At 42.7% G+C, this 18,764-nt stretch overlaps 1 protein-coding gene and 1 long non-coding RNA gene across 8 annotated transcripts in view; one reads left to right on the forward strand and one right to left on the reverse strand.

Moving 5' to 3' along the window:
• The first annotated feature begins 2,807 nt into the window (after positions 1–2,807).
• On the forward strand, positions 2,808–15,927 carry LOC132656873 (uncharacterized). The gene is made up of 2 exons (XR_009594656.1): positions 2,808–7,833; positions 14,669–15,927. It is a non-coding gene; the product is annotated as an uncharacterized LOC132656873 (long non-coding RNA).
• A 695-nt stretch (positions 15,928–16,622) lies between these two features.
• Positions 16,623–18,764, reverse strand: part of Kyat3 (kynurenine aminotransferase 3) — a 44,470-nt gene continuing 42,328 nt past the window's right edge. For all 7 annotated transcript variants that reach the window (XM_021643417.2, XM_021643421.2, XM_060392597.1 and 4 more), the window contains one exon: positions 16,623–16,814. In XM_021643417.2, the coding sequence (XP_021499092.1) occupies positions 16,749–16,814 (66 nt within the window). In that variant the 3' untranslated portion in view covers positions 16,623–16,748. The remainder of the gene's footprint in view (positions 16,815–18,764) is intronic.

Here is an 18,764-nt window from a genome sequence, read left to right on the forward strand (position 1 = left end):
GATCCACCTAGTTCAGTAATCTGGCTGAGGAAAGCAGGTTCTCTTACTCCAACCCCAAAGTCCTAATATTAACTGTCAGATTGCACAGCACGAGGTAATTTTATCCGTAAATATGGGGCATATATGGGGCTCACAAAATGAACAACATTAATGGGGCTGCAACGGAGTTCAAAAAGGCATTAGACGTGGTCTGAGAGAGAGTCTATATTGACAACAAAGTAGACCAGTGACTTGAGGAAATGCTGGAGTCAGAGTTTCAGTGTGAAGCTGGAGAGTTTCAGATGCAAGGTGAAGGCTGAACTGGGTTCTGAGAATGGAAAATGGTGGGTTCAGGTCCAGGTCCAGATAAGTGAAAGGTGAGTGAACAGGTGGACCAGCGCAGGGTAGGCAGTGAGCTGAGCTGAAAGGAGGCAGTCAGGAAGTCAGTCCTTGACTTATACCCACCAGGCATTAGACAGTCTGGTGTGTGGCCATAGTATCACACTATTAGCTGTCTGTGGCCTTATGGGGTCCAAATGAGGGACTTATATCTTTTCCTGGGTCTAGCATGTATCCCAAATATGATTTCAATATGCCCATGTGCCCCTACAGTCTTAATTCATCCCCTGCAAATTTACAGAGAAGCTGCTTTTACACTCCCAAGAATAACTGTTTATCATTCTGTGCTGTTCGGGTAGTCTACAGAGCTGCCCATCGATGTAGAGTCAAAAGCTCTTTGTAAAATGGAGTCTCTAAGGGTAAGGCAGAGACTAAGAAAACACTGCTTTACACAATATGACATAATGCTGAGTAGGCCATAAACACTATCTCAAAAACCTAAAATAATTAACCATTTAACTAATAATTAATTAATTTTAAAAAGAAGTATGAACCGCAGTTCAGGGCAACTACCCCCTTTCCCAGCAGTAAATGCCAACACAAACAACCCAGAGGTATTTTTTGGAGTGTTTGTTTGTTTCTGTCTCATATCACTTTGTTTGGGTTTATTTATTTTATTTACTGGTCTTTTCCTTGTATATCACAGTTACCAATTTTCAGTTTCTATGGTATGTCTATGTATGTCTTCATGTGTATGCATTTCTTTAATTTTTATTAGTTTTTTTCTTCTCTTATTTGTTTATTCATTTTGTTTTATCTTTGTTTGTCTTTTTTTGCCTATTTATTTTCTTTTCTTTTTCTCTGCCTCTTTGAAACAAGTTCTTTCTATTATGTAGCTCTGGCTGTCCTTGAACTCACTGTGTAAATTAAACTGGCCTTAAACTCACAGAGACTGACCTGTTTCTGTTTCCCAAACGCTCAGATTAAATCCAAAACAGCCAAGGCTACACAGAGAAACCCTGTCTCAAAAAGCAAAGCAAAACAAAACAAAACAAAAACAAAGCAAACAACAACAACAATAACAAAACAAAAAACTTTCTTAAAAAAAAAGTGAGAGACAGGAACACAGACACTAAAATCTGGGTGGGGGATGGGAGAGCATGTTTACCCCACCTCCATCTGCCATTGTGCTAATTGAAAATTTGACTACGATGTTTTTTTTGCCTAAAAATTGGGAGAGTTAAAAAAATATCGTAACACTTTTTACGTGCGACGAGTGCAGCAGGGAAGCGGCTTGAGGGCTCTACCATACATCTCCATTAGTGCTTCTGCGGAGAGCATCTAGGTGGTAAGTGAAGGGAAGAGGGCAACTGGTCACATTTTTGAGGATTAAAAGGAAGGACACAGTCCACTCACGGTAAAGAGCTAACAGTGTTTGTTGAGAAACTGAACCTGGAGGCAGAAGGCAGAGCAACTGGCAACATTTTCCTGCCACAACTTGAGCTTATTCATCACAACTGCGCAAGGGTTCCCAGGGTAGCAATTTGTGGACTCCCCAGGTCAGCACCCTCCTGCTTAGATTTTTGTTTGGTTTGGTTTGGTGTTTGGAGATAAGGTTTCTCTCTGTGGCCTTGGCTGTCCTGGACTTGCTTTACAAACCAGGCTGGCCTCGAACTCACTTAGATCTGCTTACATCTGCATCCACCGGGCTCATGTTTAGATTTTATTTCTGATCTTGAGTTTAAGACCACAAACAAAAATTTGAGTTTTACCAAATCAGTGACTTACACTAGCTTTGACTACAATTTCTGGTAAGAATTAGTATTTTATGTAAATTAATATGCAAGAAATCATATTATTTTTAAACTAATGTTTTGATGTTTTATTTTAAATTTATTTTGTTTTATTTTATTTTATTTTTTTTGAGACAGGGTCTCTCTATCTAGTCCAGGCTGTCTTGGGACTCAACATGAAGACCAGGCTGGCCTTCAACTCACAGAGATTCTTCTGCCTCCACTTCTGGGATTAAGGATGTATGCCATCCCACCTTGTTTTATTATTTCATTTATTTATTATTTCAAGGACAGTAGACCAGACTGTCCTTGAACTTATGGTGATCCTCTTGCTTTTGCCTCTTCATAGCTGGGGTTACAGTGATAAACCACACCCAGCAATGCCATATACTGTTCTGAAGGTTTGTGACATGTATCATGCCATCACTTTCAAAACCACTGATACAGAATTTCTGTTTTGAAAGTGTAGAAATGATAGTATTGGCTAAGATGGCAATCCCACTTTAACAGGACCTGGTGCTTGTTAGGAAATTCTTAGGCATCCTTTTTTGAGTGAGGAAGAACACATGCCCAGGCAGATTCTAGAATGAGGGTCTCCTGTCTCTTTCTATGTCTCAATACTTTTCCTTCATGCAGGCTTCAAAATCACTGTACTTTGGGAAATGCAGATTATATATGTAGAAATGAACATGATCTTTTTGGTTCCTTAATATGGTCTTTGAAGCTTTATTTTAATTTAAGGAGGAGGAGAAACAAAAATGGAGAAATCAGGTTAGTAATAGCAGCAACCAACCTAGTAAGAGTACCAGGAACTATGCAAAGCTGCAGAAATATTACGTCATTAAATCTTCTCAACAACTCTATGAGTTGTCCCCCTTCATAGATGGAGAATTTAAGGTGTAAAATTGTTAAGTAGCCAGCCTGAAGTCCCACAGCTTATAATGGCAGAGCAGACATTGGAATCCCCATAAACCGCCTTCAGAATCCATACAGTACGCCACCTAAAACGGACCTAGGACCAAACTTGGAATCCATAGAGTTGAAGATCAGTGGGTAGGTTTAATAAAAGCACCCCACAGCAATCTTGTGTCCTCAGTTATATGGGGCAGCTGTAACCCAAAATACTCGGACCAGCTGTCCGCACAAGGGCACTTGAGATCATCAGACCAACTGCTCTCTTATCGAAACGTTCCTGGCTCATATTTCACTGCAGAGTGTTGGTGCATACGTGGTATTAAATGTACCGACTCTGTTTGTTCATTGATTAGTTTGAAACCTTACCTGTGGTTCATTCTCTAAACGGAGAATAGGCCCAGGTTTCATTGGGAAATCTTCAACTTCTCCAAATACTAGGCGATCACACAGAGATTTTAAATGCATGCATTTATAATCAAGAACCTTCACCTGCCTAGCGTCCTCCTACAGAACTAGAGAAGATGCTAGAAACAAAGGCATTTCTTACTTTAGTGAGCATAGAGCAGAGGTTTTCTTTGGTCCCTTTAAATGGTTGTGATTAAAACAACAACCCAAATGGGTTTACATTACTTATTTTCAAAAACACTTCTTTACATTAAGGATGATGTGGAGAATAGATGAAGCCCCAAGTGCATATGCCTGGGTCAGTGCTTCAGACATGGGAATGGCAAAGACTTCCTTGGTCCAAATACTAATGTGGATGTTGTGTGCACAAAGTATAAACTATCACTTCCATTCCCCTGAGACTGCAAAAGGATTAAGAAGATGCCTACTGAAATTAGACCTCCGATTGATGTTACACATCACTCTCTCTCTCTCTCTCTCTCTCTCTACTGAGATTTGACCGTCTCCCACAGGCAGCTCCTACTGACATTGGCTGATTAGCCTCCTAACTGGGATGTTTTAGGAGGTTATTGGTGTGACTTCAGCAGAGTACTTTGCAGCCACCAGGTCCCAGCTTTTCTGTGTGTATGTCTGTTCCCTACCTCCAACTCCCATTGTCCTCCTCTTTCCCCTATCCCTACTCCCACCCCAGTTAGGTGAATTCCCAAGCCTTGCAGGTCACAGCATTACTTAGCTTCAAAAAAATATGTTGCTGCTCTACTTAGCCTTCTTGTTTGTATCTTTTGTTTGTTTTGTTTTGTTTCAAGATAGGGTCTCTCTGCATAGACTTGGCAATTCTGCTATTCACGCTGTAGACCACGCTGGCTTCGAACTCTCAGAGATCTGCCTGCCTCTGCCTCCGAAGTGCTGGGGTTAAAGGTGTGTGTACCACTCCCAACCTTGTTTCTGCATCTTGAAGTTTCTATTTTTCTCAAATAAAAACTCTCTGATTTTGTATTACTAAAATCATGAAGAATTTGCATATCGAGACTGTAATTTCCTCCAAATCTTTTTAAGTTCATTTACTTAGTCTATATAACATTTGCTCTTACAATCTTCTTACTAATCAAGTAACTGGCTGATGAACAGCTGAAGGAGAGAATGAGGAACTGTTTATCCCTGTACCCATAAGAGAGATGTCCTTCTTTTGGTCACAGAGTCTCACTGCTGCAAGGCGACCCCCTCTCAGACTTGAAATTCTTCTGCCTCTGTATCCTGTGTCCTGGATTGCGGGCATGAGCTGCCACTTGTTTTTAAAGACTACATAAAAAAAAAAAAAAGCAACAACAACAAAAAACATTTGTTTTATTTTTTTAAATTACGTGTACCCTTGTATGGTGGGTGCAGATACCCATGACAGCCAGAAGAGGTTGTTGGATGCCTGGACCTGGAGTTAGAGCTATGAGCTGCTTAATGTGAGTGCTGAGAATTCTGCAAGAGCAGCAAATCCCTCTTTACTGCTGAGCCATCTCTATAGAGACTGAATTTTAACATTAAGGCTTATGGTTTCCATGAAAACCACACACGAAAGGCCTTATTCTATATGACTACCTTGTTTCAAATACTCTCACGTTATTAGAAACTTAAAACTCCAGAGGTGCTGAAGTCTGACCATAGGTTTGACTGTGGTGCCATTTCTTTCCTGCGATGCACTGCTCATAGTAACCTGGTCTGGAGAGATGCCAAAAAAGACTTCTTTGTTAAAGCCCCTCAGCTCAGTAATCCTCCTTCTGAGAACTGGAGTGAGGAAATGGAAATAGGAGACACTGCTTTCGTGGAGATGCCCCGTGAAATGTTATCCAGGTTTGCACAAAACTACACGCTAGATAAATGCGCAGAGTAGGAAGCCTGTAACTTTAGCCAGTGTTCTAAATCAGGAAGCAGCTTTATGAATGGATTAGGAAATGGTATGTGTCCTGGTGCAGGTTAGTGATTAAAGCCATCCATGTCCCAAGGACATGCTCTAAGCAATGCTTTCCCGAGGCTGATCCTGTTCCTTCAGCTGTTTGAAAGCAAATGCAGTAATCCCTGGAGAGCTGGAGCACCTTTATACCTTTGTGACTAAGTCGTCTGCAGACAGTGAACACCCGACAAATAGAGGTTTCTGTGATACTTATAAGGTTGTATTTTAAAATGCAACTACTTGTAGGGCCTAGGAGATGGCTCAGTCAGTGAGGAAGAGCCTGCTGTGGGAGCATGAGGACCTGAGTTTGGAGCCCTGAAGCTCATGTGAAAAAGCCAGTCCTGGCTCACATGCCTCTACCAGAGGCAAGTAGGTCCCTGGAGCTGGCAGACTGGCTACTCTAGCCATCTGGTGAGTTCTGGGCTCAGCAAGAGACCCTGTCTCAAAAGGTAAGGTGGAAAGTGATCAAAGAAGACGCATGAGCACACACATGCACATGTATCCCGTTCCACATGTGTGCACTACTCATGCAACTTTTGAAAATGTACGGGTGCCGTTCTTTACAATAATGAAGAAAAATCAACATGTTTTTGCTGGTGGGATGCTCCTTTAGAGCTGGCTGGCCATGCCTGCTTTTTTCTTAGTGCTTCCCCCTGAATACGTCTTTCCATTATGCCTGCTCACCTTTCAATTCATCTGTTCTCCTTCAGTCTTTTCACAACACAATTGAATTTTGAAGCTCTCTGATAGATACTCAATCCGAACATGCCTCTTCCTCCTTCAGGTTATGTTAAACTCCAACTACAATCTTTCAAATTCTCAAGACACTCTGCCAGAGTCATGTGATACAAGCTACACCTCAGCTTAATAAGAATTTAGCTTGGGTTTGCTTTCAGACAACTAAACCACGCTGTGACAGATCCTACCGTTAAGCACTTTTTATTGGGAACTGAAAAAAAAATGGATTTAGAGTTGGATGCAAGCTACAATCTCAGCACTTCAGGAAGCTGCTGTAGAATAATCACAAAATCAATTCTGAGGCCAGCCTAGGCTACAGACCAACACCCTGTCTTAATTTCTTTGAGTTTAATTTATTAATATGAAAATACAAATTAAGCATGCATAATCTGAATTTCTGAGTACTGAAATGTTCCCAAATCCAAATGATTTTATGTCCTATTAGTATGTCACCAGTAGAAAACTCTATGAGACTGTGTTACATCATGACCCTAATTATTTAAAACAGTATATAAAATCACCTTCAGACTGTGTATAGAAAGTATATATGAAACTAAAGAATATCTTTAAAATTAGTTCCCATCCTAAAGATACCTCATTATGCATATACAAATATTCCAAAATTTAAAAAAAAGTCCAAACAAGTATAATCCCCAACATTTTGGATGAGGGACAGCTAACTGTGCATCCCCATTCAGGTGATTATCAGGTCAGTTGAAGGAGAGGTTACAGAGCTTCTTAAGATAAACTCACCAAGCACTCTAGACAGTGGCTCTCATTCCCTGAAAATGTAGAACTCTAAGCACAAGGAAGACTGAATTAATATTCATACAGGACTTCACGTCTAATTTTCATAATTTAAGTGCATGTGAAAAGCACCCATGCTGTACTATAATGCACCATGCCATGCTGACTTTCATCCAGTCTTGTTTTATTCACATAGACAGATCTCACTCATTTATTTATTCAGGTCTTTTTTTTTTTTTCGAGGAACAGAGTTGAGCCAAATCTTTGACTTAATGCTGTAGTCTATTTAGCCCCATCAATAATGGACAAAATGGTTCCCTCCAGTTCTTTGTTATCACAACCAATGCCATCAGGAACATCTTTGATGATATTTATGTCAAACCAGTGCAGTCAGAGCCTCAAGGGCCATATTCAGATTACATTATGTTCACTGTTGTAAACATCCCTCGATTTGTGCACCAGGCTGACCTCGAACTCACAGCTATCTGCCTGCCTCTGCTACCCAGAGTGCTGGGATTACCAGTGTGCGTCACTATGCCCAGTGGATCAGTTTACTTTGATGATAGTATTCTAGAAGGTACATTTTCACTTTAACTTGGAAATCAGACTCTGGCTAGAAATATCAACTAACCAGCAAAAGCAAGATGACTTTACCACCTCTGACTTTCTCGTTTGACTTTGCTGTTTGCATTCTATTCCTCCTACTAGCAAGAGTGCCAAAGTGCCTTTCTGTACTTGGCCCATCAGTTCCTAGCTTCCTTCCCTATTCTGTTTTTCTCCTTAGCACTTACCAACCATTGTATATTTACCCTGCCCATTTGTTGCCCCGTTCCCGTCTTTGGAATGTGAGTTCTACATGGTGCCAACTTTTGTCTCTTTTGCTTACTACAGTATTCCCACCAACTAAGGCTCATACATAGTGACTCGTGAACACAGTAGGCTCGCAATCGTTGCTTGTCAAGTAAGTGAATTATGGTAAGTAAATACTCTACTATTGAGCAATAGCCTCTCCCAAAATAAACTGATTTCAAAACAAAAGCAAGTGTATTAATACAAGATCAAAGAGAAGTAAAATTCCTTCCTCACCAACCTCTTCAGCTCTCCTAGTAACAATTCTCACTTTTCCCAAAGCTAATGACTTGTAGTTATAACTGTGTGTTTACATACGAGTGGTTACAACAAAATCATATGTCATAACAGAACCAGAAAATGCCATGCACTTAGTTTAACATAAACTCATTTCCTTAAGATAACCTTTTAAAAAGTGAAATTATAGGATATTAGTCTCTAAGTGTTACTTCTCCTTAATATATCTCAGAGATAATTTCCTAGCCTTGCTGAAAGCCTCTCTCATTAAAAATGTTTTTATTTTAATTTTAATTATATATACATGTGGATGTCTGTGTATGGGTATGTGCAGGGGGGTGCAGGTGCCAGCAGAGGCCAGAAGAGGGCATCAGATCTCCTGGAGACTGGGTTACAGATGGTTGTAAGCGACTTCAAAACAGCAAATTCAAAGCTTTTATGCCTGAGTGTGTGTGTGTGTGTGTGTGTGTGTGTGTGTGAGAGAGAGAGAGAGAGAGAGAGAGAGAGAGAGTTTTCACTGATGGGTTATGCACTGAAGACCTCACGAATCTAATTATTTTGGAGCTTCAGGGCCAAGTGCAACTTCCAGGTTGTCTGCCCAGGACTGTTCCCATGGGTTCACATTACAGATTAGTGCAAGTCCTAGGGCTTAGGATCTCAGCAAAGATGCTTGAAAAACCTAACTAAAGTGACACTGAAACATGCTAATTGTATCTGAAATGTTAGGAACAACCTTTAGCATTTTAGCAAGTCAATAATAAGTGAGGGACTTGAGTCAAAGAGAGACAAGTTCAAAACAACAAACAATGCTGCTCTGATGGTCAAATTCAAGTGGCCAAGATTCATTTATGTAAGAAACAGGATATGCCTACCATGTGCTCAAATCTCAAATTGCTGGGGACTCAGCAGGAAATAGCAGTGAAGTTCCCTCCTGGAGCTTATATTTGGAGAGGGAGAGATAAGTAAATGAGAAAAACATGGTATAAACTGGATGGTATTAGGTGCTCAGGACAAAAATTGTATAGGATGGGCAAGCAAGATTTTTTTTTAATTGACTGTTCAATAATTGGCTGATCTTTAAGATGGGATCTCACCACTGAAACACCATACAGGCCAGCATATCCAGTTAGCAGCTCAGCTTCAGGTGGAAGGTCAGGTCCTCCTGACAGAAGAATTGATTAAAGATCTGAGGTAGTCAGGTGGAGCCTAGGACAAGACACAAGAGGAAAGGGAACCACACAGTGAGAAACTGGAGCTTGCCTGGTCTCCAGGGATTGGCAAGGATTCCAGGGTGGCCAGAACTCATCAAGGGCAGGGAAGAGGAGATGAGGCAGGGGAAATACAGGGCCACCAGGACAAAATTGGCTTCGATAATGAACAAGATGATCAGTGTGAATGTTTTTAAGCTTACTTTTATATGTCTGTGTGGATGCCCAGCGGTGCCAGCAAGGGCATTGGACTTTCTGGAGCTGGAATGACAGAAGCTTGTGAGCTGCCCAGTGTGGTGCTGGGAACTGAGCACAGGTGCTGCAGAGAAGCCGCAGGTGATCCTAACTGCCTCCCAACATAAGGTCTGAGCTCTCCAAAACAATCACACCCAAGGGTGGAGCATGATATCAGTGTTTCACCAAGAGAACAACATTTCTGAGAGAAGAAATTAAGAAAATGGAGTTTTTTAGGAGAAAACTTTTTTTTTTTAACTTTTTCACATACCTGTTGTTTAACAGAATGTGTAATGGATCATAATGCAGAAGTGCAGTGAATTAACCTGGGAATCTATACACAGAAAAAGCTATATATCAGAACCTATTGCTCTGAGGTTTCAGCCAAAGTGGCATATTTGTTGAGTTACTGAAAACCAATGAGAGTTCACAAACATAATGCTTCTGACATTATTTGTGTGGTATTTCTTTTACAAGTGCTGACTGTGAGTGTAAGAATAGTATCATCTGTATAATACGGTGAAGTTAATATTGATTAGGAAACCCAGTTATCATCACAATTTATTTTTGATAGCTCCCAAGATGGCTGTTTGTTAGCAGGGGAATTTCTGATTTAATTGGCAAGATGGAGTAATTAGCTGTATTCTCAGGGCAGCAGCAGAATGAAATTCTCAAGTCTCAAAAATGTGGTTTAGGTTTCTGTTTTGTTTTGTCTACTGTCAGGCTTATTCCACCTGGGAAAGCCCTTGTTTTATTTGGGAATAATTTTTCATTTAAAATGTTTGGTAATTGTGTTTATATGTTTGCTTTTATTGTTAGAATGGGAAAAATTCTTGACTTTAGCAAGACTTGCTGTAACTTGCCCCTTTCTTCCACACTCTCCTGTTTTCCCCTGCAGTCCCAACAGACACCTTCTCTGAGGGAGGGGCTGCCCTGTTTTTGCCTCTGATCAGTGGATCTTCCAGAACTCTGTCACTTACACCCGATAGCAACACATGCATCCACAGAATGCAGAAAGTGCTACAACTGGGTAAATAAATAAAGTTTATTGTGTACATTACAAAGTTTGCTGGTGCATGCAGTGGCTTCGTTTGCCTCCAGAGCCCCAACCTCTGTCATTTTATTTTCCCATATTGTACTTACTATGAAAACTTATACCTTCATGCTGCTCATTCCACCATGCAAGATGGTGGCTGCATCTCCAATGCCTTCCCACTGCATTACCACTGCACTCCAGGTGGAAGAAGCTAGAGGTATGGAGGACAGAAACGCCCTCCTAGGTGTTACCTTCTAAGACACCGAGGGCTAGTTGCCTAAAAAGCTAAGAAGTTAGGTACTCTCTCCTTTGAGCTTAAATATTAAAAATAGCCAAAGGAAGAGATGGATGTTGTTATTTTTTTAATATAGTTTCATTGTATTTTCTCTAGAGTACAAAAAATCTTCATAAGTTCCTTATTATTGTGGAGTATACCTATGTGTTTAATTAGTGACAGAATGACCTCAAAGAATGATTTATCTGGGGGGGGGGGGGTCTGAAGATAACTTATCGGCCCTGTGGCTGACCTGGTCATATCAGTCATGGTTCTCTAGAAAAATGGAGCGATTATGTGTGTAGACATACATAAAGTGCTTATCTTAAAGCTTTGGTTCATGCGACTGGGTCTGGCAGGTGCAGAATACTGCTGGTATGTGCCATCTTTTGTTCTATCCAAAGCTTCAACTTATCACAGGACATGTCCATATTAAGGTCAGCTGTTTGACTGAAAACCCACTATATTCAAGGATAAAGGTTTTGTTCAACGGTAAAGTGTACATTTGGAACAAGGATTGGATCCTCGTCACTAAACAAACAACAAACCCTCAGATACAAACAACAGGAGCAATAAAACAATAGATCCCGCAGAAATCTAAAATAAAACAAAATCCATCCATTTCAATGGTACTCTTATCTAAAATCATTATCAGAGAAACATCCAAAAGAATTTTAAATGCTTAACTATGGGCTGGTGAGATGGTATGACCGCCACTCTTGTCAACTTGACTATACCTGGAATGAACTAAAATCCAAGCAACTCGGCACAATTGCGAACGATTTTTCCCGATTGAATTATATGAAGTGGAAAGACCCACCTGAAATATAGCTCTTTTGAGGTGGGAAGATCCACCTTAAATCTGGGCTTCACCTTCTGGTGGCAGTTTATATAAAGGATACAGAAGAAGGAAGCTCTAGCTCTTTGCTGCTTGCCCTTACCCTTGCTGGCAACTCCATCCCTTTGCTGGCATTAAAGAGCCTTCTTCTTTCGGATTCTGGTGTCTATTGAAGACCAGTTGAGATATCCAGCCTCATTAACTAAATAACTACTGGGTTTTTGGACTTTCAATTGGGAAACAGTCACTGTTGGACTAGCTGAACCACAGATTATATATGCCACTTTAATAAATCTCTGTGTGTGTGCGCCTTCCCACCTCCCAAAATCTAGATTTGGGATGGTTCTCTCCACTTCAGATAATTCAGTCAAGGAAAATCTTTACAGGTGTACCAGCTTGCTTGGGTTTTAGTTAATTCCGGATGTAGTCAAGTTGACTAGTATATATAACGGGGATTTACTAGCATGGCTTACTTACAGGCTGTGGTTGAGCTAATTCAATAACCAACAGAAAATCTAAGAATCTAGTAGTTATTTAGTTTAGAAAGTTGGGTATCTCAGCTGATCTTCAGTATACACTGGAATCTAGAAGTAGGAGGCTCTAATGCCAGTGAAGAAATGGACTTACTAGCCAGAGGGCAAGCAGGCAAAGAGCAGAAAGCATCCTTTTTCCATGTCCTTTATATAGGGTGCCACCAAAAGTTGTGACATGGATTAAAGGTGAGTCTTGCCATCTCAAATGATTTAATTGAGAAAAGCCCCTTGGGGATCAGCAGTTAAGAGCACTGGCTACTCTTCCAGAGGACCCCTGTTCAATTCCCAGAACCTACATGGCAGCTCATAACTGCCTGTAACTCCAGTTGCAGGGGATCTGACACCCTCACAGACATGCAGGCAGGACACCAATGTACACATAATAAAAAAACAAGTTATTAAAAAATTAAAATTCCATTAAAAAAGCCCCTCATTAGGTGTACACAGCCACTTGGGTTTTAGTTAATTCCAGATATGGTCAAGCATTCTATCAGTTCTGTTCCCTTTCCAGAACCCTGACCAATCCAAATAGTTTAGTGGTTAAAAGCACCGGCTGCCCTTCCAGAGGACCGAGGTTTGATTGCCAGCACCCCCTTAGTGGCTCTAGCTCCAGGGAATGTGAGGCCCTCCCCTGTCTCAGCAGTCACAAGGCATATGTATATGATGCACAGATACACATGAAAGTGAAACACCTACACACATCAAACAGACAAACAAACAACGCATAAAAGAGTGTGCTTAACCATGAAGTGGTTGGTGTGTGCTAAAGGAATTGAATGAGTTCTGTGACTGGACATTCCAGTAGGCAAGAACAATGAGAAAAATGAGTCTGGAGGAACCTGTCGGAAAGCAGGGCACCAACCTTTATTTGAAGAGCCACCAAGGAAAAGTGAAAGGGTTTTGAGTCACTTAAGATATTTGCTCATCCACTTCCTCTTTTCCTTTCGATGTCCCTTGTCCCATCAGTGGGATTTGTGTGGAGTGAAGCTGGAATCTGCCTAAATAATTTCACATACTAATCCTTTTGTCTGTTCTTTTCAGCATCAGGTCAATAACATACTTATTTATGTGTCTGTGTATGTGAGTGAATGGGCTGTGTGTGTGTGTGTCCTAAGAGGTCAGAAGAGGTGTCAGCTCTCTTGGAGCTGAAATTACAGGTAACTGCTTGACTGAGTTCAGGAACTGAACTCAGGTCCTGCTGAGGCTCTTTTAACCTTTGAGCTAGTCCCTGCTGGAACATCTGGGGACATGGCTCCATGCCTGTGGTTGTACTGGGACCACCTGGTGCCTAGAAACTGCTTCAGCCACGTTCACTGGATAGGGACAGGCTGACAGTACACAGAGAAAACAACTGGGAGAATGATGGTTGGTGACAGGGCAACCTGAGTCTGGGTTAATCTGTACCTGAAACCAGACCACTCCTAACATGTTCAGTTGAGAGAGAAGATGCCTTTGTACTGTGGTAGAAACCCCTGAGGTTCTGGCTTTATAATTTCCAGCATGATTGCTCCTAACTAGCATTCATAGAACACAATCACATCTGTATCAAAGGGATCATAGACTGCACCAAGAGAGGCAGGACGGGGGGCATCATGAAGAAGCCCAACAGCATTCTGGGAGACATGACCCAGGCTGCATGGCAGCTGGGGTAGAAAGAAGTGACAGACTTAAGATGCAGGGTGACAGAAGATGTGGGGTGAGAGTTTTCTGGCCTGAGCTACTGGCTCAGTGGTGCCATTCACTGAGTGTCAGAGAGCAGACAGGGAGGGGAAACAGTCACACAAATGACAATTGAGGGATGGTGGTTACAGATATGAAGTCCAATGGAAAGCCCTAGGCTGGAGGTGGGGTTGACAGTCACTAATGCAAAGAGTAAGTGAATTTAGTTAGGCAAAAGAAATGAAAGGAACACAGTAGTGCTGAGAACAGCCTGTCAGGTATTAACAACTTGATACCATGTGTGGTACATAGTATCATAGAAGCAAGGGCTGAGGGTTCCTAGTGATAAATGCCGAGGTAAAGGCAGAGGAGGCTGGGAATCATCCCCATTCTATTTATTATTATCAACATATATACATATACTTTTAAGACAGGCTCTCACTTTCAGCTCAGTGTCGATGTTAGTTAAAATGAGGCGACATTGTCTTAGGTAAGTTACTATAACTGTGATAAAATACCATGACCAAACAGCATGTAAGGGAGGAAAGGGTTTATTTGGCTTACACTTCCACACTGTAGTGCATCACTGAGGGAAGTCAGGACAGGAACTCAAACAGGGCAGGAACCTGAAGGCAGGAGTTGATGCAGAGGCCATGAAGGGTGCTGCTTACTGGCTTTCTCAGCCTGCTTTCTCACTGAACCCAGGAGCACCAGGCTAGGGATGGCACCAGCCACAATCGGCTGGGTCCTGCCCCATCATCACTAGTTAAGAAAATGTTCCACAGGCTTGTTCACAGTCCAGTCAATGGTCCCTCCTCTGAGGTGACATAAAACTAGCCAGCACAGGCCCTATGAGTCTTCCCTGGCGAACCAGGCAGCTGCTAAGCCCTAAGCTGATCTCATCGTTCTGACTGCAGAACCTCTGTTAATCTCCTCCTACAGCCGACTGATGTTCTACTTGCCTGGAACAACTCTGAGGTCCTACTAGCGGAAGGTGGGGAAGGGAGGAAAGGAGGAAGGCGAAACCAAGAAAGAAGGAGGAGGAATTTTGCCCCCAGGAGGAAGCGATAACAAGAGCAGAAGAAAAGACTACCGCAGAAGAAATGTCAGTAGAGAATAAAGTTACAAGACAGCAGATAGAACTAGGTCTCTGATGGTTTGAGAAAAAACATGGTCGGAGCACAGGTGGTGAGAAGAGCACGGAATGAATTCTGCAGGCTCAAGCCTGGGAGAAAAACCTCCCCAACTTCTCAGCAAGGTTGACGGGCAAGTTTTCTGAAGGGTTTGAATGCCGTGTACCAGCTGTCTCCTGTACCACCAAGCTACATTCCTGGCTGTGAGCCTCCTTTTGAGAGCTGGACCTGTTGGACCCACCGAATTTTAACCAGCAACCTTCCCTACTCCTTTGCTACCTGCAACTTTTGGGGACTGGACAGTTTCAGAAGTGACCTTTGTTACTGTGGGGATGAAGAAAGGACGGGTGAATGCTGAGTCAGGTATATCGAAAGCAGTCTCTATCTGTCCTTTTGTTTTTCCCACAGGCAGGTCACTTGGTTGTAATGCTGGTAGTGGGCTGTGATGTGAGAAGAGAAGGGAGTGGATCTTTTTTCTTTCTTATCACAGCAATCTCTGCTGTGGTAACGGGTAGAGGAAACTCACTGGGAGATCCCAGTGATGTCTAGCAAAGGTTAAGGATGTGAATTCGTGGCTGCCAGTGCACGCCTGCTTGTGCTCAGCAGCCCAGGTGCAGGCCAAGAACTTTGACCCCAGGGTGGAGTTCTTATTTTTGGCCATCTGAGCAAGTTCAAACAACGTGGCCATAAGTCAAGGTGTCTTGGCTGAAGCGACAGAACCTAAGGTAGGAGAGGAGATGAGCACAGTCAGGAGACGTAGTGGGGACCACACTGAGGGTCTTGTGAACTAAAGCTAGGGTGATCAAGCTGTAATCTGTCACCTCGGATGGGGCCAGACCCTGAGATTATTCAGTAGGTCTCAGGGGCAGGAGCAGAATTTGTTTTTAAAACGATTCTTAGTTGATGCTGCTATAAGAGGGCTATGGGCCATTTTCTGGGAAACATTGGGTTTGCAATTGTAGTAAATTTAAGAGGGACGAGAGAGAGAGAGAGAGAGAGAGAGAGAGAGAGAGAGAGAGAGAAAGAGAGAGAGAGAGAGAGAGAGAGAGGGAGAAAGAGGGAGACAAAGACAGAGAACACAGCCCTGAAAGCATGAGCTGGAGGGTGGGGAGCATCCACGGAACCAGGAGCAAGGGAATGGACGGTTATAGAGTGAGAGGAGGAGCTGACTAGCTCAAAGGTGAAACAGCCTTGAGTGGACAGCTTCAAGGTGTGGCCAAGGGAGTGGGTGGCTCAGGTGGAGTAGAGGTCAACATCAGCAGAGGCAGCAAGGTCAAGGGATGGAAAACCCAGGCTGCCACGTGGACCTTGAAGCCCACCCCCAGTCACGGCAGCCCTTGGGAGAGAAAAGCAAAGTTCCGTGTCCCTGGGAGGGAGCTGGCTGGTTCTTAGCACTGCGAAGTGAAACTGGCCAGCATTGGTGTCTGCAGGCTGCCAGGCTTTATCCGGAAGGAGCCCAGAATCCTCACAGACAAGCCTCACAGCAAGTATGTGTTGCTTTTGTTTATTTCACTTCTTGAGAGTCTCATGTAGCCCAGGATGACCTCCAGCTCACTGTGGATGACTGTGAACTCCAGCCTCCACCTTTAAGTGCTGGGATCGCAGGCATAGGCCACACCGGGTGCCGTAAATGTGATTTCTGTTTCCACTTATGAGAAAATTCAACACGGAGAAGTTGATTCTCCCAAGATTATGGTGGAAGGTGCCTTAATATATGCCAAGTGAGTAAAACCAGAACCTCCTGAATAGTCTTAGGAAGGGGGTTAACTGTGGAAAGACAGTGGAAATGTTTATTTAAATGTTAAACAGTTTCCTGTTAGTGCCCACCAGGTGGCAGCAGCGAGTAGTAAGGCCTTTGCAAGGCGATGGAACACTCACACCTGCACACATCAGGACTTCTGCTTGTTGTCCCATGCCATGAAGATTTCTTCGGCAGCATCCAGTGTGCTGTCTTTCTGGAAATTGATAAAAGAATTGTATCATTACATGCCACTCTAAATACACACAATATTTAAACATACAAGACATAGCCAGGTGGTTATTGGCACAAGCTAGCCTAGTCTACAGGAATGAATTCCTGGACAGCCAAGACTACACACAGAAACCCTGTCTCAACAAACAAATGGAAACAAAACAAAGAACCCACAGAAGATATAAACCATTCTAGCAATACCCAAAGAGTGAGGAGAATATCTAGTCTTAGGTGAAGAAAAAAATGTCAAAGTAAAGACACAAATACAAAACCAAAAAGTGAGGGGTGGGATAAGTCAGGGGTGTGCACTGTTCTTGCAGAGGTTCCCAGAACCCTGGGTGGAGGCTCACAAAACTGCCTAAAACTTCAGCTCCAGGGGATCTGAGGACTCTTCTGTCCTACCTGAGCGAGCTAGTGCGCGTGCGTGCGCACACACACACACAAACACACACACACTCATACGTTTAAAACTGAAAACAAAAACTAAAAAACTCAAAGCAGCTCTTCAATTAATGATAATTAGAGGAAGACATCAATGAGTCCAGAGGTGACTACACAGAAAAATAACAGCCAAGTTCTCTCTACTTCTCTCTATCAATCCTTCCATTCTCTGAGACAACCTCTCCTGCCAGTTTTTAGGTTTAGTTCTAATGTCTGTCATTAAAATCCAATCATACGCTCAGGTTTCTATTTCCTTATCTGTGAACACTGTATTCACTATACCTGGCCTTCAATAAAGAAAATGGTTCCTTCTAAACAATGCTCTGGGAAAAACCACTATGATTATTGAAAGTCAACCTCTTAGCTTTTGAATGAGCAATGCCTGTTTATGACATAAAATTAAACAGAAGAGCAAATGGTGACTATCTAAGCTTGTGTTTTCCTCCCTCTCTCTCCCTGTCTCCTTCCCTCTGCCCTTTCTACCAAATGGTTGGTCGGGAAAGCCAGCTGCTGCAGCTGAGAGCAGAGGGTATCCATGTGTAGAGGCTGGAAGCCCGCACAGCCTAGATAGGATGGGATAGCCAGGGCAGCCACTGTTCATGGCAGAGGTGCTGTCGGCAGCAGGGCAGTGCTGACCTGAGCCGGACTCACAGTCCAACTCAGTGCAGCGCCTGTGCAGTGGGGCATGTAGGGTACCGACACCCGATGGGATAGGGCAGGCATATGCCGTGAGGTGCCAGAGCCCAAAGTGAGATCAAGAATGCCTAGTGTGGGGCATAGATTGAAAGGAAAGCACCTCTGAGGGAGAAGTGCAGAACATTCTTCCCTCAACAATGACCATCCGGGGACAGTGGCAGCAGCTGGACTCAAAATGTCAACCAACCAAAGACCGAAAATATGTGAAAGAAGAAATTATATCTGTACTGCGCATGCCCATATTTTTTCTTGTTATGATTCACAAACAATACACTCTAATGTCTATTTTCACAGCATTATATTGTATTAGATTATAAATAACCTGTAGGTGGTTTAATGTATACAGAAGGATGTGCATTCCTTATAGACAAACAGTATGCCATTTATGTAAGGCACAGATATCTTGGAGTTTGGTAAGTACAGATTTGTGGGGGTTTGCAACTTCACCCTTTGACACAGAAGTACGACTGACATATGTACAAATGCCTAAGAGCAGCAACACACAGCAGCAGCAGACATTCTCAGTATTTCGATGTTGGTTTAAAGGTGCAACTCTGCTCTAGGGCTGGAGGGATGGCCCAGCAATTAAGAGCACCTGTTGCTCTCAATGAGGCCCTGGGCTGGGTCCCCGCTCCTACATCATGTCTCACAGCCATTTGTAACTCTACTTTCGGGGGCTCTGACCTCTGGATTCTGGCCTAAATGTCTCTGCTTGTTTGTTCTGAGAACTTTATGGGAACAACTGGTGAGACTTGGATAGGAGCTGAGGAGTAGATCAAATGATGATTTATCAGCG

Source organism: Meriones unguiculatus, chromosome 10 (assembly GCF_030254825.1).
Source record: "Meriones unguiculatus strain TT.TT164.6M chromosome 10, Bangor_MerUng_6.1, whole genome shotgun sequence".
Taxonomy (NCBI): Eukaryota; Metazoa; Chordata; class Mammalia; order Rodentia; family Muridae; genus Meriones; species Meriones unguiculatus.